At 45.4% G+C, this 27,652-nt stretch overlaps 3 protein-coding genes across 11 annotated transcripts; 2 read left to right on the forward strand and 1 right to left on the reverse strand.

Annotated features, from left to right (window-relative positions):
* Positions 1-871: 871 nt before the first annotated feature.
* On the forward strand, positions 872-10,181 carry PRDX1 (peroxiredoxin 1). The gene is made up of 5 exons (XM_057539610.1): positions 872-1,011; positions 3,644-3,797; positions 4,325-4,447; positions 4,770-4,900; positions 9,826-10,181. The coding sequence occupies exons 1-5, from the start codon at positions 906-908 to the stop codon at positions 9,909-9,911; spliced, it is 600 nt and encodes a 199-aa protein (XP_057395593.1). The 5' UTR covers positions 872-905; the 3' UTR covers positions 9,912-10,181.
* Positions 10,182-10,908: 727 nt separating this feature from the next.
* Positions 10,909-15,318, reverse strand: MMACHC (metabolism of cobalamin associated C). 3 transcript variants are annotated; one of them, XM_007164556.3, is made up of 4 exons: positions 15,189-15,318; positions 13,200-13,394; positions 12,427-12,468; positions 10,909-11,702 (listed from the first exon to the last, which is right to left on the reverse strand). In XM_007164556.3, the coding sequence occupies exons 1-4, from the start codon at positions 15,267-15,269 to the stop codon at positions 11,289-11,291; spliced, it is 732 nt and encodes a 243-aa protein (XP_007164618.2). In that variant the 5' UTR covers positions 15,270-15,318; the 3' UTR covers positions 10,909-11,288. The 3 variants fall into 3 exon arrangements, with proteins under 3 accessions (XP_007164618.2, XP_007164617.2, XP_028019964.2); XM_007164555.3 differs by having other exon boundaries at positions 12,316-12,468; XM_028164163.2 differs by lacking the exon at positions 15,189-15,318 and adding an exon at positions 14,908-15,007 and having other exon boundaries at positions 12,316-12,468.
* Positions 15,319-15,535: 217 nt separating this feature from the next.
* On the forward strand, positions 15,536-19,568 carry CCDC163 (CCDC163 homolog). 7 transcript variants are annotated; one of them, XR_009006960.1, is made up of 9 exons: positions 15,536-15,738; positions 16,501-16,630; positions 16,730-17,134; positions 17,247-17,328; positions 17,492-17,678; positions 17,792-17,859; positions 18,140-18,207; positions 18,921-18,999; positions 19,293-19,422. XR_009006960.1 is itself a non-coding variant. In XM_007164552.3 (9 exons), exons 1-9 carry the CDS (start codon positions 15,536-15,538, stop codon positions 19,404-19,406), a joined length of 1,077 nt encoding a protein of 358 aa, XP_007164614.2. In that variant the 3' UTR covers positions 19,407-19,568. The 7 variants fall into 7 exon arrangements, 5 of the variants coding, with proteins under 5 accessions (XP_007164614.2, XP_057395589.1, XP_057395591.1 ...); XR_009006961.1 differs by having other exon boundaries at positions 18,921-19,040; positions 19,293-19,357; XM_007164552.3 differs by lacking the exon at positions 18,921-18,999 and having other exon boundaries at positions 16,730-16,763; positions 16,944-17,134; positions 19,293-19,568.
* Positions 19,569-27,652: the final 8,084 nt, after the last annotated feature.

A 27,652-nucleotide genomic window follows, 5' to 3' on the forward strand; every position in this document is an offset into this window, starting at 1 on the left:
CCCCGAGGTAAGAAACCCACTTTTGAAGGGACTTCTGGGCCTTAAACACAACACCTAGAATTTTGAAATAGAGCCGATGCCATAAATCTTGGTCTTGCGCCTTGAAAAAGTTGGATTGGCTTTAGGGTATGTGCTGTCTTGGGCAAATCTACCTGGAGAAAGGTCAAAGTGTGCTTACCACATTCTGAAGGCAGATGGAGGTGCAGTCCAGGGAAAGGGCAGCATGGCAGCTTCTGGGAGTCAGGTGCTCAGTGTTTATGGCATTGTGCATTTGAGTCCAGGTTTGAGAGTTTCCATCTCTTTGTCTCTCTGCATGTGTGTAATGAAAGTACAGAAGAAAATGTAATTGTACAAATGATGGTTCAGGAACAGTAAGAGTTTACTCCAATTGATAAAGAAATTTCCATTTTAAAATGAAAACGTAACATTGTAAATCAGCTGTACTCCAATAAAAGGTAAAAAAATAAAAACAAACTTCAAATGCACAATACAAAAAAAAAAAGAAAACAGCTGAGATTCAGAGATGTGTAATATTTTTGTTTGAAAAGTTGGAAAGCTTGGTTCATGCTTCTTACTATTATAAAAGTTAATGTAGGGACTTCCCCGGTGGTCCAATGGTTAAGACTCCGCACTCCCAATGCAGGGGGCCCGGGTTTGATCCCTGGTCAGGGAACTAGATCCCGCATACCGCAACTAAAGATCCTGAGTGCCGCAACTAAAGATCCTGCACTCTGCAACGAAGACCCGGCACAGCCAAATAAGTATAAATAAAAGTTATTGTATATTCAGCATCACTGGACACTTTCTACAGCTGTCTCTAAGTAGATGAAAGTTGCTGGTTATCTAGAAAGGTAAGGCTTGTTTCTAATTGACTTCCTCTTTTATCTTTTCCAGCTGATCGCAATATGTCTTCAGGAAATGCCAAAATTGGGCACCATGCCCCCCAGTTCAAAGCAACTGCTGTAATGCCAGATGGTCAGTTCAAAGATATCAGCCTATCTGACTACAAAGGTAAGAGTAGTTAGGTTCATTAATATGGAATTACGTTACAGTCTAGGGATGGCTTGTTCATTTTCTGTATCTCTTGTTATATTTGATTGTAAAATGATTTTTATATCTCCTGTGTCTTTAGGGTAAGAGGCTTTGTCTTCCTATTGAATTGAAGTGGTGATTATCATCAGTGAACATAGGGTAGATATCCTAAGGCCAAACTGCTTCTGGAGAAAGCACATGCTTCATTAAGTCTGGACATATATCTTTATTATCTTTCCAGTATTGCTCCTCAATTATATTATTGGAGGTATTCTCATTATCATGTTATAAAAGGCCTTCAACAATTTAAAGTCTCAGACCTCAAGTCTTTGGAGCTGTGAGACTGTATGTTCAGTTCAGTTTAAAAAATATGTGTGTTGGGGCTTCCCTGGTGGCGCAGTGGTTGAGAATCTGCCTGCCAATGCAGGGGACACGGGTTCGAGCCCTGGTCTGGGAAGATCCCACATGCCGCGGAGCAACTAGGCCCGTGAGCCACAACTACTGAGCCTGTGCGTCTGGAGCCTGTGCTCTGCAACAAGAGAGGCTGCGATAGTGAGAGGCCCGCGCACCGAGAGAAAAGCCCTTGCACAGAAACAAAGACCCAACACAGCCATAAATAAATAAATAAATAAATAAAAAAAAAAGAAATATGTGTGTCCATGATTGCTGTATTAGGCAAAGGGGTTAGGCACATTCCCTTGACTATTTTGCCCCCAGAGAAAAATTGATGTCACAATTAGAATAACTCTCCTTTCTGCTAAATAGTTTCAAGTAGACACCTAGCAAGTTCTAATGAGGCTCTTTTTACTTTGCAGTCTTGGAGCAGCAGGGTCTTCTGGGACAACTGAAAATACAAATTCCTTAGAATGCAAACCTGAAACTCAGGTGTCCAGTATACCTTTCTTGGTGGTGTAGCAGTCGGTTCCTAGAGTCAGCTTTTGGGTAGAACCTGTGACTAGGTTTCTTAACAAATTACACATATTGGTTGGAATGAGAGCAGATAAGTGGGGCCCAATGGAGAGAAGCTCCTCCTGGCAAACAAGGTAGGTAGCGAACCATAGGGAGGTGACCCTGGCCCAAGGGCAAAGGCATGAGGTTTAGGAAGAGCTATTCTGTGCCCTCCAGGGCTTGACCTGCTGGAGCTTGTTAGGCAAAGCTCCTGAGGAAGGTTGTTTAGGTGAGTGTGTTTATAGTGATTTTGGCTTTCAAAGTGAATGTCAAAACGACCTGCTTGTTTTTGACTTTCAAACATTGTTGCTATCTGGAAATAAGTGAAAGTGAATATTTGGAATTGTTCCAAATAGCTCAGCCCATTAGGTATGGTGAGAAGCTGCCCTCAGGTTGAAGATCTAGAATACTTCAATTGGTAATCAGAATGAGTTTCATAAAATTGCAACTAGAAATTCTGTTACCTACCAGGAGAATTTTTAGAACTTTTGCCTTATAAATTTTTTCTTTGCTTGTCCTATCAGGCTTGTTTGAATCATGTTTGTGGTTATTCAGGTGATCACTTAAACCTTAGCCATCAGAGACTTCCCTGGTGGTCCAGTGGTTAAGAGTCCCCCTTCCAGTGCAAGGGACGTGGGTTCAATCCCCAGTTGGGGAACTAAAATGCCACATGCTGCGGGTCAGCCTAAGCCCGTGCGCCACAACTACAGAGCCTGCACACTGCAACTAGAGTGAAGCCCGTGCACACTGCAAGGAAGATCCCTCGTGCCACAAGGAAGCCACAAGGAAGACCCAATGCAGCCTAAATAAATAAACAAATCTTACCCATCACGTTACTGTGGTTCGTTGTGGAAGAATTGCAGAGGTTCTGACTTTCTCTTGTTGGTCTTACTGCCTTGCATTAGAGAATGCAGCAATTCAGCTCTTTCTGGGCACTGATGATATAAGCATTGGCATTAGACCGTCCAGTAGATAATTGCATCTTTGCTTTTTTTCTTCACTGGAGAACTTGGTGTTTGTGCTGATTTTAACTATCCAAAGAAGATCAAAATTAGACGGAACAGTGTTTATCTGTAGTTGGCAGCTAACATGGAGGCAGGAAAATAAAGCATGGAAACTGGAAGAACTTTTTCTTGTGGACGAGGTTCTGACAGTAGCTGCAAGGAGTCTTCTCTGTTGAGCATCTTGGCATTTTTTTTTTTTTTTTTTTTTTTGCATCTTGGCATTTTAACAAATGTGTCTGCCATCAACTTAAAAAGCCTTTTTTCCATAGGAAAATGTCTTCAGGTTTACATTCTCTATAAAGCAAGGAAGTCTTTCTTTTTTTTTTAATACATTTATTTACTTATTTATGGCTGCGTTGGGTTTTCGTTGCTGCACGCGGGCTTTCTCTAGTTGCAGCGAGTGGGGACTACTCTTTGTTGCGGTGCACGGGCTTCTCATTGCGGTGGCTTCTCTTGTTGCAGAGCACGGGCTCTAGGCGTGCGGGCTTGAGTAGTTGTGGCACACGGGCTTAGTTGCTCTGCGGCATGTGGGATCTTCCCAGATCAGGGCTCAAACCCGTGTCCCCTGCATTAGCAGGTGGATTCTTAACCACTGCACCACCAGGGAAGTCCCAGGAAGTCTGTTTCAAAGGCTAACTTGGGCTTTTTTTTCCCCCCAGGAAAATATGTTGTGTTCTTCTTTTACCCTCTTGACTTCACCTTTGTGTGCCCCACGGAGATCATTGCTTTCAGTGATAGGGCAGAAGAATTTAAGAAACTCAACTGCCAAGTGATTGGTGCTTCTGTGGATTCTCACTTCTGTCACCTGGCATGGTAAACATCTTGGTCCATTTGGCATGGAGGGGTTTTTTTTGTCTTTTTTTTAAATTACTACTATTATTATTTTTTTTTGGCCGCACTGTGTGGCATGTGGGTCTTAATTCCCCGACCAGGGATGGAACCTGTGCCCCCTGCAGTGGAAGCGCAGAGTCTTAACCACTGTACCACCAGGGAAGTCCAGGCGTATGGACTTTTAAATTAAGCAGCAACTGGGACTGGGAGGCTTTGGCAATAGACTTTCTCAAGTATTGATTTCTGGCTCCTCATAGAAGGAGTACAAATGCTCTGACTTCTCTTGTTCTTACTGCCTGGCAGCAGAGGAAAAGCAGCTTAGATTACAGCTGAGTGTACCCTGGTGACCTTAACTGTCCTCAGCCGGTTATTTTACTGCTGGAAAAAGTTTGAAGTTTTTTGGGGAGTTAGATTAGGAATGTTGGACAGGAGAAGGAATAGTTATAGTTAATGCTTTTGCTATACAAGCGTTCGAATGAATGTGATTGTATGTGTGCTTTTTGCTGTAGGATCAACACACCCAAGAAACAAGGAGGACTGGGACCCATGAACATTCCCTTGATATCAGACCCCAAGCACACCATTGCTCAGGACTATGGGGTCTTAAAGGCCGATGAAGGCATCTCATTCAGGTATATACCTGCTGGGGGGCTGACAGTCATCAGGAGAATTATCTGATTGGCTGAGGACCTTTTATTTGAAAGGTAGAGCCCTGATCTGTGGAGACTTTTCTCATTTCATTTTTTTTCCTGTTGTATTGAGAAATAATTGATAGACATCACTGTGTAAGTTTAAGGTGTATGGCATGATGGTTTCATTTCATTTTTTTATGCAGGGCCTAAGGGGAAGGCCAGTGCAAGTGGGAGACCAGCTTATTTCCATTTCTTCTCTATTCTAAGAAAGCAATTTCTAAAACTGTACCGTCTCTCTCAAACCTTTAATACTTTTTTCCAGGGGCCTTTTTATTATTGATGATAAAGGTATCCTTAGACAGATCACCATAAATGACCTTCCTGTTGGCCGTTCTGTGGATGAGACACTGAGACTAGTTCAGGCCTTCCAGTTTACTGACAAACATGGGGAAGGTAAGTCAGTCTCCCTGGTGACAGGACAGCGGAGTGGGAAAGATGGTAGGAACAAAGTCTACCAGACAAGAAAAGGGTGATTATGTCTCTTCAAGAAGTTGCCATCACTGGATTATAGTGGGTTGTGGGGGTGGGGCAATGGAAAAGCCCAGGGAGGAGAATATAAAGGCTTCTTGTTCCAACCGCGTATTCCCAGCTTCTGCCCTGATCATTTAGTATCACTCACTGCTACAGATTCAACTTATTAAAAGAGTATAGGAGGATCCCATAGGTATGTTAAGGGCAAAACAAAAGGCTGGGAATCACACCTAGACATGAACCATGCCGCTCTTGACAAGTGTTTATTGGGGGGAGAGCTTAATCCCTGTAGACCATATTTGTTTCATTGGGGTTTTAAAAAATAAAGGTAGGGACTTCCCTGGCGGTCCAGTGGTTAACACTTCGCCTTCCAGTGCAGGGCATGTGGGTTCGATCCCTGGTCGGGGAGCTAAGATCCCACATGCCTTGTGGCCAAAAAAACCAAAACATAAAACAGAAGGAATGTTGTAACAAATTCAATAAAGACTTAAAAAATAGTCCACATCAAACAAAAAAATCTTTAAAAAGGTAATGTCCAACCAGTTTTGGAAAATGGAAATGAAAATAGGACTAAGATAACTTATCCAAAGACAGTAGGTAGAAACAGTTAATACATTTTTATCTTTTAAAAATCCATTCTGTTGGTGTAGTGTGGTTGTATTTGTAAGACTTATAATCAACAAATACCAAACTATATATATGCTCAATATAAAAATTTTTTTAAGGAAGGAGGGGTTAGGGCTGAAGGGTTTGAGATGAAATACCAAGGTTCTTCGTTAGAAGTTTCAGGATGAAAGATGATGTTTTTGTGAGTCTGAACATGACCGAGTAGATTCAATTTACGGTTTTTATCTAGCATTTGCTAGAGTGCAGGTCCTTCTTACTGCTCTAGCCCCTCTCTCCTTATATATTCTCTCATTGCAGTGTTTTGATAAAGTCCTGAACTACGTGCTCCCAGCCTTTGAGTTTATAAGGCTTTAGCTTTTGACAGCTCCCCACCTCCGCCCAGTGTAGTTGTTGCTTGGAATGAGATAACCTTATCCCAACTGGGTTGAGTTTTAAGAACTTAGCGCCTCAGACTGCTGCAGGTGCTGGGTGTGTAGGGTAAGGGGATCTTGAACCCCACCCCCACCCCAGCTTAATATAATTGAGGGTAAGATGGTTGTGATCAAGTGCTACTGATACCAAGTGCACAGGTGGACTTGAACAAATTTCTTGTGTTATTACATCTCATTTTCTTTCTCTAGAAAATAAGTAGTTCCGACTAGCTCTCTAAGGCTCATTTCAGCTCTGATCTTGTGAGTTAAAGGAGGTGGAAGTTAAGAGTCTGGATTAGTGGTGTTTGTTTGGGGGACCCAAAAGTGCTAGCTTGACTAGAGTGGAAGGCTAATAGGTAATGGGACTCAGAAGGCACCATTTGCAGAAGCCTGTGTGGGCTTTACTCTGGATTAAAGGAGCAGACAGCTGCTGAGACTGCCCCCTGGTGGAGAATGAAGTTCAGTACAAAGATGGAAGGAGCTGTGGAGTGGCCAAGTCGGCCCTTTACTGGACTTTGGTAGGACCTTGCATTGACTCTTGAACCCAAGCTTTCATGACTCTGTGAAGCTTGCTTCTTCACACTCTATTGTTCTCTGCTGCTTCCCATCCCATTAGAACAGGCACAGCTTTCTGTGCGCAGCCTTTTATGGCTTATAATATGATAGTTCCTGCTTGAGAGCATGTAAATACCAACCAAGCAGTCTATATGAGGGGCTGTCATGTGTTGTTTATTTGACAAATAACCCTGCATTCCTATTTTTAAAATTGAGATGTAATTGACTATTAACATTAGATTAGTTTCAGGTGTACAACATAATGACCTTATATTTGTATATCCTATGTTCCTATTTTTACCTAAAATTTTTTTTGATCTTGAATTTTATACTTTTTTGGGGGGGAGGGGTCTTTAAGTGAACTACATTACATTTTAGCAGAGAGAAGGGTGGAATTGACAAATACCACAGAGAAATTTTTTACTGAAAAAATCCTACATTCCTATTTTTAAGGACAAATAAACCAATATTTAAACACAGCATATATTCATAGTTAATGGTGGAACTGGGATCCAAATTCAAAGCCCTCCTTTTCTTAGGTAATTTAAAATGCTGAAAAAGTTATTGTTTAGGGCCTTCTGTGTTGGCGAGAGTTATGGTACTTCGGCTGCACTTGAAAGCTGGTAAATGTGGGACTCAGCCAGTTCTTCTGGGCTCCATATTGATTCTGAAAAACCAGCACTGTTGGGTATGAGTGAAACATCCAAGTGTGGATCTTTCTGTCCTGTCGTTAATTATTGGTACAGTCTTAAGTGCCAAGAGGCTTTAGTGCCAAGGAGACTAAATTGTCAAGGTCCTTCTTTCTGGTTCATTATTCCTCCTATCTTTGTATCATTTGTATTCCTGGACAGAAGAATCTTTGGTTTCCCTGCTGGCAAACTACGGAGTGGCTCTGGGTCTGGTCTCTGCTTTTATGTTGCTTTTTATTCTTGGAAGCTTGTTTATGCTTAGGACCTGTGTTCTAATCCTTTGGTGCCACTAAAGCTAATGACTGTGTAACAATCAAATGGAGATTTTGTAAAGCAGCTGGGTTTGCCATTTAGTGCTTGTTCTATCCATACCTTGTTCCCAGACTGCTGTTTGCAGTGTCTGACATCTGAGGCTGTGATATCCTTGGACTGAAAGGGGCTTCTCCTCTTTCACCTGAGCAAGTGAGATTTTTGCTGCTCCATTACTGGACTTTGGTGACTACATGCTTCCTAGAAGACTAAACAGCAAATAGAGTGGAAAATCAGAGATTGGTTCCCTTGCCTCACTTTCCTCAGGTTTGCCCAAGGAGCATTGCTAACTCAGGATCGTTGGAAAGGTTGAAAGGTTATGCTTTTCTGCATAAAGTATGCGAAAGATTCAAACTTGGACCTTTTGCTTACCAAGGTATAGCAGACAGTTACTTAGTGAAACAAGCAGGACCTTCTGTGGAGGTCCTGCCCCTTATTTCAGGCATTCTTGTTTGGCAGAGTTAAGGAACACTGAGAAGGCAAACTGCTTGCTGCTTTCAGATCTCTGAAGGGCTGCTAGAGGGAAGAAGCAGCTTAGTGTTAGGGTTTACACAGTCCTAGCTTTGTCATTTTTTAGCTTATATTTTTCTTGGGTATGGGAGCAAGTCACTTAAGTTTTTTTTTAATCAATTTTTATTGTGGTTATATATAATTTACCTTTTTAAGTGCATAATTTAGTGGCATTCATTACATTCAATGTGTTGTACATCTGTCACCACTGTTTCTCTTTTTCATCATCCCAAACAGGCAGTAGTAACCATGAAGCAATAACTTACCATTCCCCTTTCCCTCCAGCCTTTGGTAACTTCTACTTTCTGTGACTATGAATTTGCCTATTCTAGGTATTTCATGTGAGTGAAATCATACAGTATCCATTTGTGTTTGGTTTCTTTCACCTAGCATAATGTTTTCAAGGTTTATCCAGGCTGTAGTATGTATCAGAACATTATTCTTTTTAAAGGCTGAATAATATTCCGACACACACACACACACACACACACACACACACACAGTTTTGTCTATCCATCTGTTAACAGGTTGTTTCCACCTTTTGGCTATTGTGAATAATATTGCTAAAATATTGGTGAACTGGTGTCTGAATCCTTGTTTCCAGTTACTTTGGGGCTATATATAGGAGTAGAATTTCTGGGTCACATGGTAATTCTATGTTTAGATTCTTGAGGAACTGCCAAACTTTTCCACAGCACGTGCACCATTTTACATTCCCACCAGCAATACCAAGGGTTCTTTACATCCTTCCCAACATTTACTTTCCTTTTTTTTTTTTTAAACTATAGCCATCCTTGGGGATGTGAAGTGGTATCTCATTGTAGTTTTGACTAGTGATGGCATATTTCATGTGTTTGTTTGACCATTTTTATATCTTTGGAGATATGTCTTTTTTCAAGTCCTTCGCCCATTTTTGAATTGGGTTGTCTGTTGAGCTGTGGGAGTTATGGATTTCAATTTTGGCTATTAATCCTTTATCAGATATGATTTATAAATATTTTTTCCCATTCTGTGGGTTGTCTTCACTCGCTTGATAATGTCCTTTAGTCTACAAAAGTCCTTAATGTCGATCAAATCCAATTTACCTTATGTTTTTTACTGTTGTTTGTGTTTTCAGTATCATATCTAAGAATACATTTCCCAATCCAAGGTCATGAAGTTTGACCACCCTGTGTTTTCTTCAAAGAGTTTATGGTTTTAGCTCTTACATATAGGCTGTTGATCCATTTTCGAGTAAATTTTTTGTGTATGGTATGAATAGATGTGCCATTTCATTGTTTTACATGTGGAAATCCAGCTGTTCCAGCACCATCTGTTGAAGAGCATTTAAGCTTATTTTTCAAAAGGTGCATTTTTGAAGCATACATAAAATTACAGAGAACATATGAATACCCATTTACCTACTACCTACTGTTAACAAAATAGTAATATTTTGCTGTACATGCTTTAGACAGATTATTTTTAGAACAAAGCATAAAGTTGAAGCTGTTACTTAATTTCTTTAAATTTCAGTTACTCTGTGAACAAATTAGGTATCATAGTAATTAGGTCTGTGGTGAGGATTAAATTACATATTTATAGTTCTGTACTAAAAGGCTGAATGATCTCAGACTGCAGGGTAGGCTTCCTGGTGCCTGAATGTTGAAGCTCTTTAGGGCTCAGATTTGGTTTTGAGGCATCCAATTGTCCTTGGGAGGGTGGAGCTCACCACTGATTAGGTTATTAATTAGTACCCTATCTCTTGCAGTGTGCCCAGCTGGCTGGAAGCCTGGCAGTGATACCATCAAGCCTGATGTCCAGAAGAGCAAAGAATATTTCTCTAAGCAGAAGTGAGCACTGGGCCATTTTAGGGCCAGGCTGCAGTAGGTGGCCATGAGAACAAAACCTCTTTTGTACTATTGTCATGCTTAAAACACAAGACCTTACACTCAGCCCAGATGTGCTGTGGGACAGGACAGGCCTTTCCTGCAGGGGTTGGGGAGGCCCGCCTTTCTTCCTCTGGAGGGAATGGCCTGAGCTGTATTATGGGGCAGGCAGACTGACGTGTATAGTAGTAGGGTATCACTTTTGGTCTTTTGTAGTTTTATTAAACTTGAGCTGAGACCTTGTTGATTCTTCATTTTAGGGGGACATTAGCCTTTGAGTGTAAGAGGAATTTACTTTTTGCTTTCCCTCTTTAGGGGAAAATGAGGTGTGAGAGTGCCTCAGAATCAGGAAATTATATTGAGGGGAAATGCAAGTAGATACAGAGAATGGACCTCGAAGCAAGGTGTTCCTTTCACCATATCTGGAGAAGAGCAAGGCCTACTACAGTACTGGCCAAGGCACTGCAATTTATGCTATAGGCTGGATTGCAGGTTAAGAGCCCAATGAGATTACTGACATTTACTTTTACACTACTGGGAGGGCTGTATGAAAACCTGAAGCTTGGCCTCTTCTGATAAACGCCTGGTACTGGTTCTGTAAAAAGATCAGAGTTAGAGGCTTCAGTACCTTTGGAACTAAAAGGGGGAGGGGGAGACAAACACAGCGCTGGTGTTCATAGGGTAGGCTTTCTGTGTCAAAAGCACAGTGCTGAGCATCTCTTGGCTTCCCTGGGTTTCTATCCTTGATTTAAGGGTAGTTCTTATCCTCATATCATTGTCCTGAGGGAGGGTTGTCAGTGGGGCAAAGGTGGATTCCTCCTGGGCTCTTGAGGCTAGGGCAGATTCAGGACTGAGAATCCTTCTGTGTATCATGTGGTGCTCTTCTAGGCACCTTCCAGACATGGCTACCCCAGCCTACCTGCCCCCTCCAGTATTCAGACAAGCAAGAACTATGAGCAGCAGTATAGGATTCCTGGGGCCTTTAATAATAGCTTATTATATGCCAGGCACGATTTCGTATTTATTCAGTCTCCATAATAACTCTGAGGCAGGTACCGTTATTTAGGGGATAGTTGCTTCTTAAGCCCTGTAACAAGTAGCATCTTGAAGCACTGCAGAGAAATGGTAACAGGTAATAATCCCATATTCCAAGGCAGGTGGCAAGTCTGGATCTGCTTTGGTCTTTTGACCAAACTTCTTTAAGCCTTGTTATCTTCATTTAAGATCTCTACCATAATTCTTTATCAAAAATGATCATCTTGTACCCAGTAAAATCTTATCTAGCCAAATAAGTCCCAGCAGGTGCCACTGTCATAAATGAGGATCCCACAGGGGAGGGAGGGTATCAAGGGCCAGGGGATGCAGGTGGTGAGACCCTGGGGCTGAGCCAGCTTCTGCTGGGATTCTGAGGCTTCCTGGGTATGAATGTGGTAAAGTGAAGCTCTTGGGATGTAGAGCTAGGCTCCTCTGAGGTCTGGGCCAAGCCCAGTAAGGCCAAGCGTTGGGCAGGCGGAGTGGAAAAGTAGGCCTTCTGCTCTTCTGAGTAGCGCTCCTGAGGTGGCACAGCATCCCGGTAAGTCCAGTCACGCCAATGGAAGTTGAAGCGTTCAAGCAGGGTGATCCGGTCAGCTCTTGCAGGTACACAGTCGAGGGGCTTGGTGGGTGGCAGATCCGGCACCTCTATTCCTCGCAGCAGCACTGCCCCTCGGATGGCAAACCAGCCCCCAAATCTGGGATGTATGCACACACCTGATATGTGCTGGGGAGTGGGTAAAAAAAAAAAGTCATGGAGGTCGTCTTGGCACCAAATCCAGCTACCAGCAATGCAAGCTAGGTCTGTTCACTTATTCATTCTCATTTCTCATTCTGAGTCCACATGTGAGCCTCTGTCAGTCTTTGACTGGACTCCTCTATTCCCTCTCCTGGACAACTTTTTTCATGAAGTCACTGACCACAAGGAAAGGTTCCTTAAGCTGAACTTTAGCTTCCCAGTCTCACCACTGGTCTAATCACAGCTCTGCCCCCTCCATTCTGTCACAAAGACTGAGCAAACAGACTAGTTCTCTGACGTGATGTGTCCCTAGGAACCAGACACCTGACCATGGTGCACCTTTGTCCTGGATTGTACCTGTCAATTCCTTTACCCAGGGGAGGTGGAAGAATGACACCTGCAATGTTTTTTTTTTTTCTTTTGGCTGTGCCTCGTGGTTTGCAGGATTCTCAATTCCCCAACCAGGTAATGAACCCGGGCCACAGCAGTGAAACCCCGGAATCCTAAACACTAGGCCACCAGGGAACTCCTAGGACTTGAAATCTTGAGGGATTTTCCTTTCCTTTCCTTTCTCAGCCCCTATTCATATTTGCCCTCTGACCTGGGTTCCCCAGGGGTCAGACTCCACATCCTGTCGTTGGTAGTAATAAGCTGCCCCTGCCACATGGGCTGCTGTCTGGGCCAGAATCTTGGGGCGCCGGTTCGGATGTACCTCATAGTCAGCGATGACTTCTACTTGCATCTCTGGGAGGCTCTGTGATAGAGAACAAGATGCAAGCTTTTAGCACAAGAGGAATCATGACCATGTCCAACAGGGCCTTAAGTTGTGTCAACACGGCCTTGTCCTCAGAAGTCATGTTTAAAGGGGAAACATGACCTTAAACTTGGAGTGGGGTTGTGGGCTCCAATATGAAGAAAACGATATTGTGTCTAGGAGGGCCCATGTTTGAAGGGAAATACACAGTCTTGTTCAGAAACCTTTATGAGGGGTGACTTGGCTCTGCCCTCCAAAGGCCCAATGTGGAGGAAGACATGGCCCAGCTTTGGGGAGACGCAGTGTATGTGTACGTGTGTATGTATACATGTAAAGTGTGTAGTGGGGGAGTATTCTGTCCTCAAAAGACCCCAAAGACAGCATAACGCTTCCAGGTCTAGGGCAGAGACAGGTGAGAGATGCATGGGGAATGTTGGGCTTATTCCCATTTCACTTGGAGGCCAAGGGAAATCTGATCATATAGTTGTCCATTAGTGAAGGGTGAGTGAGACTGATTTCAGACCTGGGGGGTTGCTAGAGGAGGTGGCCAAACCTGGGGTGAGAAGGCAGAATGGGGAGAGATCACATTGTCAAGGCTGGCTTTAGGATACCCTTCTGCCCGGGAAGTGGCTCCTAGCCCTAGGCAGGTCTAGATCCTGCACTAAGCTTCGAGGAGCTGGAAGCAGATGCAGGTTTTGAAGCTGGGGAAGGCTACAGCCAGCCTTGCTCACCTCTCTAACACGGCCCAGGTGGTAGGCCACACACTGGTCCACAGGGTCAGTCAGTGGTTGGAGGTGGCAGCTCTGCAGGAAGGGCTTGAGGGCCCGGTCAAACATGGCAGGTGTGCTGAGTACCAGGAAGGCCAGGGTAGGTCCTGGCAGGGGCAGGTGGAAGGCTGGAGGCAGGAGTGCATTGTACCATGCCACCTGGAACAGAGAGAAAATTCAGGCCACACAAGAGGGCCAACTTAGGCCTTAGCCAGGCCCATACCTTAGCTTCGCATTCAAGGCTTCATGCATCTTGCCCAGCCTCCATCTTAATCAATGAAATTCTACTGATGTATGATGTGTGTTTATGGGGACGCATCTGAATCTGACAGGGAGTTACAATAGAGGCAAAGAATTCATAAACAACTAAGAACAAAAAAAAAATTGATTATATTGTGATTAGTGCAATAACAGGGCCAGTGAAGGCCCTCTGAAATTAGAAAAGGCTTTTTGGAAGCTGAGTCTTGAAGGCTAGGAAGGAAACTTACAGGCTGACATGGAGAGGGAGAATCTGGTGTGTGTTTTAAATAGGTCCCAGCATAAACAAAGAAGTAAAAAGTGCAAGGCATAGTTGGAGAATAGCAAATTGTCTAGTTTGACAGAAGTGAAGCATCTGTAGAGGGGAGCAGAGGGAGAGAAGGCTGGAGAGATCAGTAGGAGTAAGACTGTGGCTGGCCTTGAATACTACCAATTTGAGGAATATGGGTCTAATTTGGTGACAATGAGGGGCTAGCCATTGAAGATTGAAGGAGTAAACTGACATGATCAGTTTTAGATCAGTCTGGCTGCAGTGTGGAGGATGGAATGGACGCAAAGTGACAGCAAGGAGGTTACTGCAGAAATTCAAATGAGAAATAGTGGCCTGGACCAAGAGCATAGATGGGTTGAATGGAAGGGAATGGATCTGGGATAGTTAGGAGACAGATTGCTAAAGGTCTCAGTGGCTGATTGTATGTGGAGCTAGGGAGGTGAGAGAAGGAGGAGCTTAGGATGATTGGCAGGGCTGTATATGGCACTGTTCAATACCATAGCTCCCCCTATCCAGGCCTACCTGATTGCACCAGCTACGCATCCCCACTCTCCCCCATACCTGCCATCCACCACTACTACTTCAACATCTTTACTCAAGCTCTTCCTGATATTTGGGATGTACATAACCTTCCAATCTCTCTTTTCATATATAGTTCAACTCCATTTTTTCCAGGGAAGCCTCTCTGAGGCTAGATCCAACCTACCTCTTCCTCTATAATCCTCTCCCAGCACTGCTGTGTGCCACTCAGTGGAAGGGGTGGACGTGGGCTGCCTCTTAAGCATCAAGCAAAAGGCTCAAGCTGAGTTGATTTAGCTTTGTTTCCAAGCACAGGGCTCAGTGCAGGGGGCACTGGATATGGGGAAATGGACCTATGTGAACAAGGGTAGGTGGTGATGCCAGACTTCTGTGTCAGGCAAGTGTATAGCTTCTATACCCAGCCCAGCACTGGTGATTGGCAACATCATGAATGTAACCTTTTATTGGTAGATGGAACAACCCAGCCAATTGTTTGGTTGTTCAACACCATGAATGCCCTTCGCTAATCAGATGACCTAAATTCTAGCCATGCAAACATTCCAGACCTTGCCCTCCTCCCAACTCCTTCGGGAAGCTTCCAAAATGACTCTGGCCCCACAGTACCTTTCTTCCTGTAAATTACGTAGGTGACAAAGCCACAGGGTTACTGGATCATATGGTGTCTCCTATTCATCAATCCGGCATTGTATGAGGGTAAAAGGACAAACCTGCAACAGTTCTCTACCCGTTTAACCCAAGCGCCCGTTGAGACCCTGTCCCGATACGTCAAACGAACACGGGGCCCGAAGAGCTCGGGAAAGTTCAGAGGACTCCCGGGCCTCACGCCGGTGGCACCGAAGCCAACCATACACTTCGCCCTAGCACCACAGTAGGGATAAACCAACCTGGAAGGGGTAAACCTCGAAGCCAAAAGGGCACAACGTGTCCTCAATCTTCTGCTTCAGCTCTGCGACTTGCGGCTCCATAGCGCACGCTACACGCTGAGCCTGCTGGGGAATGGAGTCTCAAGATAACTCGGGACGTTAAGCTTTGAGGCAGCTTGGACTCCATTTCCCAAGAACTCCTGGGATCGGCAGAGGGACTTCGTTGGCTCTGCGCGATTCATCCTGGGATACGTAGTTCATTCGGTCCTTAGAGACAGCCACTACAGAAGCAGAAAGACTCGGTTTCCCGGCAAGCTTCACGGTGTGTGCGTGACAGGAGCGTGCAGAAAACAAGCTCATTTACAAACATGATCCCCGAGTCAGCATCAAGGACTCTGGTTCCCCCAGGATTCCTGGGTTTCTGTCCCCGCACGGCAGCCAGTCATGCTTCGGGTCATGTGGCTGCACGTGTTGGGGTGAAGCGAGGACCGGCTTCCTCCGGTGGTGGTGCTCCCTGGTCCTGCTGGGCACCCTGTGCTGCCAGGGAAGCTGCTTCGTGCAAGGATCGAGGGTGGGTGGTCTTCCAGCGGTTCAGCCAGCAGGCCTCTGCTGCCACCTTGAAGTGGAGGGCCCTCCTTCCAGAACTCCCAGTGCAGGGTTCTCGGTGTTGCCCAGACTCCTGGCCATTTGGTGTACCCCTTCCTTCCTTCCCTGACTTTCTCCTGCACCTTGAGGCAGGAGAGAGAGAGAGAGAGAGAGAGGGGGAGGGGGAGGGGGAGGGGGAGGGGGAGGGGGAGGGGGAGGGGGAGGGGGAGGGGGAGGGGGAGGGGGAGGGGGAGAGAGAGAGAGAGAGAGAGAGAGAGAGAGAGAGAGAGAGAGAGAGAGAGAGAGAGAGTGCGCGCGCGCGCGCGTGTTGCTTCCAGGGAAACGTAGTTCGGTAGCCTGCATCGCCAGCTGTCTCCAGCAGAGGTGAACTCAGTTTCCCAAGTGGCGCTGCGGAGGCCAGTGCGAAGTCGGGCTTTCCCGGCCTACCGTAAGGTTTGAACCGGGCGGCGGCAGTAGTCGCTGGCACAGGTTCGGTGTGATGGCGCAAGTGTCGTGCGTCTGGAGAGGTCTCGACCCAGATTCGGTACCTTTTAACTCCCACCTGATATCTGCGTATCAGGGCCTCCCGCTTTTCCTCCAGTTCCCCGAGGACGCTGCTCCCCTGACTAGTCCCAGAGGCGCAGTTTTGGTCTGATACTGCATCCTTACCTTTAGTATTGCATCCCCCACTCACCTCTTTAGATCTGACGTTGTGGTCTTTCCTGGGCTGTGCCTTGGGTGTCCACAGTTGGGAGAGCAAGGGCACAAGATGCCAGGGAGCCAGACCCCTGCCGCAGGCTATGAGTAGGAGCCTGAGCCGGTCTGAGCAGCTCGACGCGCTTCTCAATGCTACTGACGGAAATGTGGCCAGGATTAAGGTGAGGGGGCGCCTGAGTCCCCCACCCTCTGGTTTAGGGGATGTGGGTTAAGGGACTGCAAGACAGAACTCATTGGCCTGTGCATTTGTTTTTTTGTAGCAAAGGCTGTATCCCCTTGGAGTCTCCACCGCGGGTATTGTCCCTTTTTCTACCTATCCCTCAGCCTTTTCTCTTTCCAGAATCTGCCTTTTTCCAGTGCCTATGCCGTCCACTATTCCTTCCAAATTCCAGCTTTTTCTTTTCCTGAACAAACATTTTGACCCCCCCACCCCCCCCAGTAGGCTTTGCACTTGTCCCTTCCTTATTCCCTCAGCAGGAGACCTGACTGGGACCTGGATTTCCCCTCATTACTTGCCTCCCCAGTCCGGAGTCCAAGCTCAACAGCCTTGGGCTCTAGAGACTCCCATTGTCCCAGAGAGACTAAGTTGGGCTGAGGCCCGTAGTGCATCTTCTCTCTGGGATGAAGTTACTATTCTTCGATCCCAGCTTCGATCCCAGGCTCAGGTGAGGCATGGAATCCTAGGTGAGTATGTTTGGGGTTTGGGTGAGATGAGGATACCAGGGGTTGGGGGAGCCCCTTACACAATAGCTCATGTGGTTTTTTTTGCCTGGGTAGGTGACTGAGGCACTAAGGCAGGCTGTGCAGGGCCTGCTGGAAGAGCGAGAGCAGCAGAAGTACCAGATCTCTGTGCTAGAAGGTATCTGATCAGTTATTTTCTTCATATACACAGCCTCATATGTGTGAACACATTTTGTTGCACTCCTTTTGTGTGTGTGCTTGTGTCTTGATTTGTAAGTGGAGTCTCTAGGCTCATGTGTGAAGTTCTTAGAGGGGCTGATCCCCAACTTGTCCCACTACAGCATCACTAAGGTTGCTGCAGGGGGGCCCAGAGCAAAGGGTCCTTCTCCTGGAGCAACGCCTGGAGGGGCTGAGAAGGGAACTGCAGGGCCTTCGAAGCCAGGTACAGGAACAGGCCCGAGCCCAAATACAAACAGGACCACAAAAGTGCAGTGCTACCAGTGGCCTTCACCAAGAGCTGCAGAATGAGTAAGTGATGGGCAAAACCTCACCTTCTTCAGGCCTCTGAACTCCTGGTACTCTGGTAGCCTCCTCTGGGCTTGTTAATTGGCTTTAGAATGACACTGCTGTCATCCCTGCAGTCCGCAACTGCTGTGGGAGGAGTCAGAGATTCTTCGGGAGGAACTGAAGTTGCTGCGGGACCAGCTGAGTGAGTAAAAGATTGGGGGTGGGTATGAAGTCACCTGTTCCCTTTTCTGGAAAGCCTTCTTGCTTTCCTAATAAATGACCCTAGCTCCGACTGCTTGAGCTTCCTAGAAATCTGGCCAAATATTTTGTCTTACCTCTCATGGTGTGAGTCTAGTCTCCCCAGTCAGCTTGGAAACTTCTCAACAGCTGGACCAGAATGCTTCTGTCCTAGTTTTCAGTGCCAGAGAAGGGGAAGGAAGGAAGTTGGAGAACATCCCCCTTACATTTTCTCTTATCCGCAGGCCAGCACCAGGAGCTGCTGCTGAAACAGATGACTGAGGGGCGGCAAGCTCAGGCCCACAGCTGGAAGGTAGGACCAGGATCGGACCTATCTGTTCACATCTCCCTTTAGAGGCCCCTTCCTTTCTCTGTCTATCCTGTTTTGCAGGCGGGCCAGGATACCTTCTCCTATCCCTATCTCTTTCCTTCTCTTCCCTGTGCTGACTCCACCTGCCTCCAAAGCTCTTCTTCCCAAGCCCTCTGCTCCAGGCCATGAGAAACTATCTTTGTCCACATGAGGGTTCCAAGTGTGCTGAAGAGGCTAATTGTGGGGAGGGGGAGCTGCTCCTGGAGAGGGAGAGGTTTGGTCCTACCTGGGCCTATGGTCTGGCAGATGTTGGATCAGCTGGAAAGTGGCCAGGAGGGCAAAAGTCACACCCTGGAGGCTGCCAGGACAGGTCCAGGATGCCCGGTGGGAGCACGACCTCCTCAGGTCAGGGAGTATGGGTGCTTGTGGTAGTGGAAGGGATTTGTCTCACAGAGACCAGGCACTAGGGACCAAAGTTCAGCTATCTTAGATTTGAAATGGGCTGGTAGGGGTGGTATGATAGGGATTGCAGCCCATACGGGCAGTACTGGGCATTCTTTACTTGACACAGAGTCACCGAGGTATTTCTATATATTTGGAGGATAAAGGGGGAGGGGACTGGAGTCTTAGCCTCAGGAAGGAGGACAGTTCTGTGCTGGGAGGGCCCCCTTGACCCACCATCACCATCTCTGCCTCTGATTCTTTCCCCTTTGCAGGACTTCCGTTCACGTCCTCCAGTCTAAGCTGCCCCTGGCTGCCACCTTCGCCATGTCTCTTTCTTCATCTGGCTCTGAAGTCAGTCTTCCAGACAGTAACAGTAGTTGGGAACTTTTAAGGTAGCTAGGTGGGGGTAGGCATGGATCTGGGGGAAGCTGAATCTGAATGGTGCCTGGATGCCAGCTGCCTAATTGTTTGACATTGGGTAGAATGGAGTCTCTGCCTCTTTCTTTGTGAATCCATCAATCTCTGTTGCTTCTTATCCCAAGTCAGGCCTTTATGTCCCTCCCCATCAGGGCCCACAGCCTAGGTCTGTATGTATCACAGTGCTTGCTGATGATTTGTTCTCTCTTCCCTTTCTTTCCTCTTAGATCTCCAGAGGCATACCCTTTCTAACCTGGAGCCCAGCAGCTTTCAGCTCCAGGCCCAGAGCCCTATACTTTAAGGGCCCCAAGATGCTCCTGAGTGACTGTAAGGACTTGTAAGGGCAGTAGGATGATGTCTTCTTTGCTCACTTTCCCCTCCAAGGTCCTGTTTCTGGGTCCCCTTCCCCTCCCCTCTTGATCTAGCTGGTGTTTGCCCTCCCTACTGAGGCTTGTCACTGCCTGTCCATCCTTACCCACAAGCAATAAAATGGTTTAATTCTCCATGATGTGTTTTCTGTGAATCAGCACCCACATGGGATGGACTCAGCTGTACCTTTCCTTCTTCCTGTGACTTGACTGCTTCCTGCTACCTCTCTCTCTGAAATCCAAGTTCATAGACATTTATAACTGTATCTTCTGAGTGCAAGCCCTGTGCTCAGTGGACGTTGGAAGGAAGAGCTCCCATTCTGGTGGGTAGAATCAGGTAGGACAATGCTCTGGGGCAGTACTGCTATGGGGATGCAGAGGAGGGCAAGACACTCTGGTGGGCCCTTGACCTGGCAAATAGAAGGGTTCCTCCTTTTTTTTTCAGCTTCTGCCTCTTGAGGCTCACTCTAGCCCATCCATATTTCTTCATCCTCAGCAGTCCAGGCTGCATTTCTGCAGCAGTCTCCTCCTTAGTCTCTCTTCTTTCAGTCTCTACCTCTAGTCCAATGGCGTTCAGGGCTTTTTAACTGTGACCTCCAGTAAGAAATACAGTTTACACTGTAGCCTAGTAAATATAAATGTATGTATTTATTAACTGAAACAAATTTTATGATTCAATACTATTCTTACTAAGAGTTATGCACTCTGACATTTCCTATTATATTTTTTAAAATGCTTTGTGGCTATTGGTTCTGATCCTTCCACCACTTGGTTGCTCTCTGGAAGTATACCTTCCTAGGTAGACTAAGGGAAGCTTTACTTTTTCCTTACCTGGGCTTTGTATTCTAGACAGTGCAGTCCAGGATTTTCCTAGAAGTAGCAGCATGTCACTGAGGTCTCATTAGGTCTCTTCCAGTGCTAAATACAGCCCCAAAAATAATGTCATTTATCCACCAAGTGGATGTTTATTGAGCATAATACATACCAGTCCTGGTATATATTTGTCCTAAGCTAAGATGTGCGGTGGACTCCCATCTCTTAGCTCAGTCTAGCTGGGAAGAGGAGACAGTTATCTGAAATAAAAGCATAATAAAAGGCTGGGGTGAGTAGGGCAGGAACTACTTCCTGTTTTGGGGTACATTCAAGGCCCTGGCCTAATCAGCAGACAGGTCATGAAGGGTGGGCCTTTGACACCTGAATAACTATAAGGCAATCCTCATGTTTTCTTCCCCCTCAGCATTAGGGAGATTGATGAGAATGGAATGGTAGAGATGAGACCTGGGTCAAACAGAACCTGTTCAAAAAAACAAAACCCAAAATTTCCCATCAAGGCTCATCTTCCTGCTGAAGCAGGTACAAGGAACCCCTGTCTTTTACATCTTTTACTGGGCAGGTGATATATCTGGCATAATGGCACTATTTAATCTACTTGCTACCAGTGCTCTACTTATTTATCAACTACTTTGCATCAACGTCTGTGGAAGACAGGTTTGCAAGGGTGCCAGGGCTCCAACAAAAACATTAAATAGCAATGTGGAACAATGGTATTTGAACTGTCACCAGGTGGCAGCACATGATTTGTTGCCAGGAGAATGATACAGAAAAGGCTTTGGGCCAAGGGGACTGGGCGATGGTGACTTCTTTTCTCCCTTTAGAGATCCTGTGAGCTATTAATCTTCCTAAAACAGTGTCCTGTAAAGGCTACTCTCCTGCTAAAGAACCTCTTATAATTCTCACAGCATACAAAAGAAAGGACAAGTTTGGCATTTAAGCTGAACCCACATTTAACCTCTTCTCTCTCCATTCTGTCTCTTACCACACATCTTTCTTAAACTTTGCCACCAAAAATGCACATCACCTATACTCCAACTGTTCAAATCCCACTCATCTGTCAAGACCCTTTCAACAGGAGGCAAGTCTAAAGGTGGCAGAAAGGAGGTCTCTAACCCCAGGGAGCGTGGGTGCAGGAAGGCCATACTCCACTGTTTGCCTGCTCTTGCCCTGCAAGCTTCAATCTGCTCAGGCATGAGATCATCAAGGCTCATGCCTTGATGGCATGAGGTCCAGGCGTATGGAAAGCATGAGGAAATATGTGCCTGTTGAACAGCTAAATAGCATTCTTATTCCCTACCCTCTTTTCAAGCCAGCTCAAGTGTTAACCTCCTGGAAGAAGGCTTCATCAAATCGAATCTCTTAGTTTAGATGTATTGCTCGCTCAGCATTTATACCCATTGCTCTTAATATCTCAAGTCGCTGATAATTGTTTATTTCAGTTTTCCCTCCACACTATAGTGAAATCCTGTCCGACTCTGCGTTCATACGGCTTTTGCCTACTCAAGTCCTTATTCAGCTATACCTTCACCAAGCCAAAAGCCGCGCCAGTAGAATCCATTTTCTGTTGCCTTTATCAATTACCAAGCGCTTATATGTTTGGCATTTTGGTTGGCCCATTTTGTGTTTACTGTCCCGCCCTCTGAGAGGCTCCTGGGCTCGGGTTTTCCCCAGGTGTATTCCCTCCTCCTTGGTTCCGCCCTTGGTTCCGCCTTTCCCGCACACTGCCTCTTCTGTTTTTACTTCTACTTCCTTCCTATTGGTTCCCTTCGTCCTCCAGAGTTGTCGCTTTGGGCTGATGATTGGCTTTTCTGAACGCCCATTGTGGCCACCCTCATACCACGTGGCCTTCCTAGTGCTAATTGGGCAATTCCACAAGCTCGTTTTTCCAGGATTAACGATTGATTGGCTGCTCTGAGGGAGGGCTTGAGAAGGGGGCGTGACCGTTGAAACCCCGCCCCTAGCTTCCCTGCCCGCCTGGGCAGGAGTTTCAGTCGCTCGCGGCCGGGCAGCCGAGGGCGCTTCCAGCTGCGCTGTTTGGCTCGCCGGCCGGATCATTCTCCTGGCCTCGCCGAACAGGCTGGGGGAGCGGCCCCGACTGCGGGGTCATGGCAGTAGCCTCCTCGTCCTCCGCCGCCGCTGGCCCAGCCGAGTCGCCGGCTTCTGCGCGAGGGAGCCCTACCGCCTCCGCAGGCTAAGAGCCGCTGCCGCCTCCGAGCTGTGAGGGCTACTATGCTCCCTCTTTGCCTCCGCCTCCCCCTCCCGCCCGCGCAGGCATCCCTCTGGCTGCTCAGTCCCGCCTCAGGTAACGCCAAGAGAGCGCGTGGGGCACTAACCCGGGGCACCCCGGCCCGCGTGCGCGGCTGCCCCCCGCCTGGGCTTCGGAGCATTGGTGCTTCGGTCTTTTAGCACTGGCAAGACTCCTCGCTTCCCGGAGCCTTCTCTCAGCGGCTGGGGACACTCCTCGACCCCTTCCCCTACTCTTTTCACTTCCCTCAGGGTCCCGGGACGGCTCCTCCCCACCCCCACCCCCCGCCCCGCGCCTTCTCCCTCCCCACCTTAGAGGCCCGGAACCCGTAGAAGTTCCTTCATATCTGGGACCTGGTCCCCGACTCCTCTCAGGCACTTTCCCCACTTCAGAGACTCAGGACTCCTTCATTCCCTTGGAGAACTCCCGTTTCTGAGACCTCCAGCTCCACCCTGTCAGCTCGCTCAGAGATCTGGACTCCTTCACTTTTCTCAAACGTAACACCCTCGAAAACACCCACTTCTACCCTCGAAAGATACTTCCCTCCCCTCAGACACTACTGGCTCCTTTTTTTCACTCCTCCCCTGTCATCCCTCCTCTCCGCATCTTTCCTTTTCCCTCCTCTGCCTTTTACCCTTCACTTTGAACACTCTGGACTAAGCCAGTATTCAGATTTAGCTAGAAGTGAAACCGGGTTTGTCGAATTTAAAAACCTTTCAATGTATCCCTCTGAAAAAAACTTTGCTAAATAATTTGGACTTTATTCTGTAGGTATGGGGAGCCATTGAAGCTTTTAAGCGGGAGTTTGGTATGGTTGATTATCTCTGGTGAAAATATGGAGGAAGAATTCAAAGTGAAGAGCGTGGAGGCAGAAAGCCTAGGTAGGCAGGAAAGTAGTGTGCTAATCCAGGTCAGAGGGGAATAGTGGTAGGAAAATGAAGAGAATGGCATGCAGTTCCATGAGGTTTCAAAATAGAGTTGAGAGAATTAGGGGATTTCTAACTTGGCTGATGGGATGGATTGGTAGTGTTAATTGAAATAGGGAACATAAAGAAGCAATTTTGAGGGAAGGTAATGAATGTGGTTTTGGACAAGTTTAGTTTGAGGTGTTTTTCAGGTATCATTGTGGGTAGATGGAAATTTGGGTCTGAAAATTGGGAGAAAGTTTGGAACTGAATACATATATTTGATAGTCAACCAAGAGTATATGGGGGATATTTGAAGCCTTAGTATGGGATGGTAATACTGAAAGAAGAGAAGAAAAGGGCTGTGGACCAGAAGGAATATCATTGTTTGAAGGGTAATAGACACTGAGAAAGAGAGGTTAAAACAGTGGGACAAGAATTAGAACAGAATGGCATTATGATAGAAGCCAAAGGAAGAAAGGGTTTTAAGAAGGGAGAGGGCGACCATCAGTGTATGATGTGGTGTATGACCAGTAGAATGAGAATTCGGAAGAAACCACTGAATTTAGTAATTAGGAGATCACTTGCTTTCTTTGAAAGACATTTTAGATAGCGTGATGGTAGGAATGATGGCAGTAGTCAGATCGTGATGGATTGAGGAGCAAATGTGAGACAGTGAGTAAAATTACTCTTTCAACAACTGTGGTTGTGAAGGAGAGCTGATAGTAGTGAAACACCTTTGTTGAGGTTATGCTATATGCCAGGTATAAAGATGCGTTATAGATCACAACAGCCTTGTTTATGTATCAGTATCCCTCTTTTACAGTTGGGAAGGCTATAGGCAAGAATTTGAAAAAAGGTCTGTCTAGCTCTGAAACCTGTGTTCTTTCCACTATGGCACTTGTGTGTTTTTCTTTTTAGTATGGTAGGTTGAGGGGAAATTTTATTTAGGAGATATGTTGGGCATTTCATTCTTTGACACCAAAAGGATAGACATCGAGATGGATAATAATGTGGTAGGAGGGAAAGAAGGTGAGAGAGTTTAAAAGATGGTTTTATTTTGTTGATGTGATCAGTTATCTGTGGAGACGTCAATTATCTTTGGAGACTGAAGGAACTATGGTGAGTTTCTGGCTTGAGTATTATGGCCATGGAAATCTTCAATGGAAAATGAAAGAGGAATGGATTAAGGATTCTTTTTTTAATTAATTAATTAATTTTTATTTTTGGCTGCATTGGGTCTTCGTTGCTGCACGCGGGCTTTCTCTAGTTGCGGTGAGCGGGGGCTACTCTTCATTGCAGTGTGCAGGCTTCTCATTATAGTGTCTTCTCGTTGCGGAGCATGGGCTCTAGGCGTGCAGGCTCAGTAGTTGTGGTGCACAGGCTTAGTTGCTCCGTGGCATGTGGGATTTTCCCGGACCAGGGCTCGAACCTGTGTCCCCTGCATTGGCAGGCGTATTCTTAACCACTGCGCCACCAGGGAGGGAAGTCCCTGGATTAAGGATTAAATAAAAAAGTTTGCTGACACATTTAAACCCAGTTAAAATTAGAAATATATATTTATAGTGGGGCCCAGGAGCATGCATTTGCCACTTCTCCAGCAGCCTAAGAGCAAGAGGGCAAAAAAGATGATTGGGTTGATCCAGAATTGGAATTTACAAGAAAGAAAGGTAAAATGGAGAGTAACTTCACATTGCTAGTGATAGTGTGGGAGGTATGATGGTATGATGCACTTTGAGCGTCAGAGCTGGGGCTGTGAGAAATAAAACCTTCATTGGGCCTGGTGTACTTGGAGAATAAGGAGACAGTCAGAAATGTGGTTGAAGACTAGGTTTTGTAAGAAAAACAGAATGAGAAAGCTGAGAGTTCAGTATAAATATAGTTTCAAGGTAAAACAAAAAACAGTGTAGGGACTTCCCTGGTGGCGCAGTGGTTAAGAATCCGCCCACCAGTGCAGGGGACACGGGTTCGAGCCCTGGTCTGGGAAGATCCCACATGCTGCGGAGCAACTAAGCCTGTGTGCCACAACTACTGAGCCTGCTCTCTAGAGCCTGTGAGCCACAACTACTGAAGCCCGCATGCCAAGAGCCCATGCTCTGCAACACGAGAAACCACTGCAGTGAGAAGACTGCGCACCACAATGGAGTAGCCCCCACTTGCTGCAACTAGAGAAAGCCCACACACAGCAACGAAGACCCAACGCAGCCAAAATGAATGAATGAATGAATAAATAAATAAATAAACTTAAAAAAAAAAAACCAGAGTGTAACTGTCTCAGTGCTGTTGAAGGGGAATAGAGGTATAGATTATTGAAGTAGTGGGAGGTTAAGGGGCTATAAAGGATATTGATATGTCATCAATATGGATGTCGTAGTTGCCCACTATGAAGCGGGAAATGGAACAGAGAAGATATTGGGTCCTATATGTGGGGCTGCTCAGAACTAAGGGACCCAGAATTGAGTTGGACATTCCTTGGCACTTGTTCAAAAGCAGTACTAGGTGGTACAGATATTTGTGTGTGAATTAATGTCGAGATCCTCAAATACTTGATGCCGTGGATGTATGATGTATTCTCTCAAACAGATGTCTATTTGGGATGGTCTCAAACACAGATCTTTTGTGATTTGGAATATGATAGGCCTGTTTAGTTCTGTTTAAAAGTGTATGTGCTGAGAAGCTAGACTAGGGAATCTCCAACCCAGTATCTCCAATGACATTTTGTACTTAACGTTATTTGTAAAAAGTAAATTACACATTTACATATTTTCATGTACTCATTCCCTGGCTTATTTAGAGTAGGAAGCTGAGTTGCTTTAATGATTTTTTCTCTATGTGAAAGTGTTTATATATATAATCTTCGTGTCGTACATTTCCTCTTTCTGCAAAATGAATGTTGTGTTGGAATTTGAAATCTATGATAAGGGCTTTTATGAGAATTTTGTCTCCTGGTAAATGAAGCCCAAGTATTACATTGTATAGTGTGGGTGATGGTGAATGTTTTGGGCCAACAATGAGTATTATACTGTTTTCCAAGTCATCATATGGAGATGACTTCAATGTGGTCTCCCTGGTGTTATTTCTGCTGAGCACTCGGAGTGGTTGTTTCAGAGAAAGGCTTACTTGTGATAATTTTTAAATCTTACATTCCTGAAAATTTCAGAAAGGCAGTGTGATATAAGGAAAAAAATGCAAGTCCTAACTGTCATCAACCCTGTTATGATTAGCTATATGATTGTAGGCAAATTTTTTATCCTCTGAACGTTAGTTTTTTTTAATTTAATTTTTGAATAGGTAATACATTCAAATGGTTAAATAAATAGTTGCATATTTATATATTTTATATAAACAGTGAAAGTCTCACTCCTATGCCTATTCCTCATCCACGCAGTTCCATGTCCCTTGCCCAACCACTTTTACTGGTTTCTTTACACTCTTTTACACTTTCTTTAGGCAAACGCTTACAATTATGAATGTATTTTTCCTACTTTTCATGCAAAAGTTAGTCCATAATCCCCACTGTTCTGCACCTTCAACCCATTACCCCCAAAATGCTTTTTCACTTAATGTATCTTGGAGATCTTTCCAAATCAGTACATAGAGAGTTTCTGCTTTTTTTCAAAAAATCTGCACAGTATTTCATTGAATGAATGTATCATAATTTAACTAGTTCCTTATTGTTGTACATGTGTGTTGCTTCTACTCTTTTGATATTATAAGCAATTCTGTAATGGAGACCCTTGAACATGTGTCATTTTACATGTGTGCAAGGATATTTGTGGGATCACTTTATAGAAAGTGGGATTTCTAAGTCAAAGGATATATGCGTTTATAACTGAAATATGTTGCCAAATTGCTTCCCTTTGGGGTTGCTCCAAAATGTGTGTTGCCTGTTCCCTCACCAACATTAGCTGTATCATAGCTAATACTTACATAGTACTTACTGTGTACCAGATACTGTTCTAAGTGCTTTATATACATTACTTCATTTTATCTTAATAACATCCCTTTGAGGTAGGTACTGTTATTATCTCCGTTTTTCAGATTAATAATTTGAGGAATAGAGACTTTAAGTGATTTGCCCAAATCACACAGTTACTGTGGCAGAAATTCAAACCAAGTATTCTGGCTTCAGGATTGGTGTTACTAAGATTATGTTTTACTGTTATCAAACTTGAATTTTTGCCAGTCTGATAGAGAAAAATGATACCTCAGAGTAGTTTTAAGTTTTAAAATAT

This window comes from Balaenoptera acutorostrata, unplaced genomic scaffold (assembly GCF_949987535.1).
Source record: "Balaenoptera acutorostrata unplaced genomic scaffold, mBalAcu1.1 scaffold_1327, whole genome shotgun sequence".
In the NCBI taxonomy this organism is placed as follows: Eukaryota; Metazoa; Chordata; class Mammalia; order Artiodactyla; family Balaenopteridae; genus Balaenoptera; species Balaenoptera acutorostrata.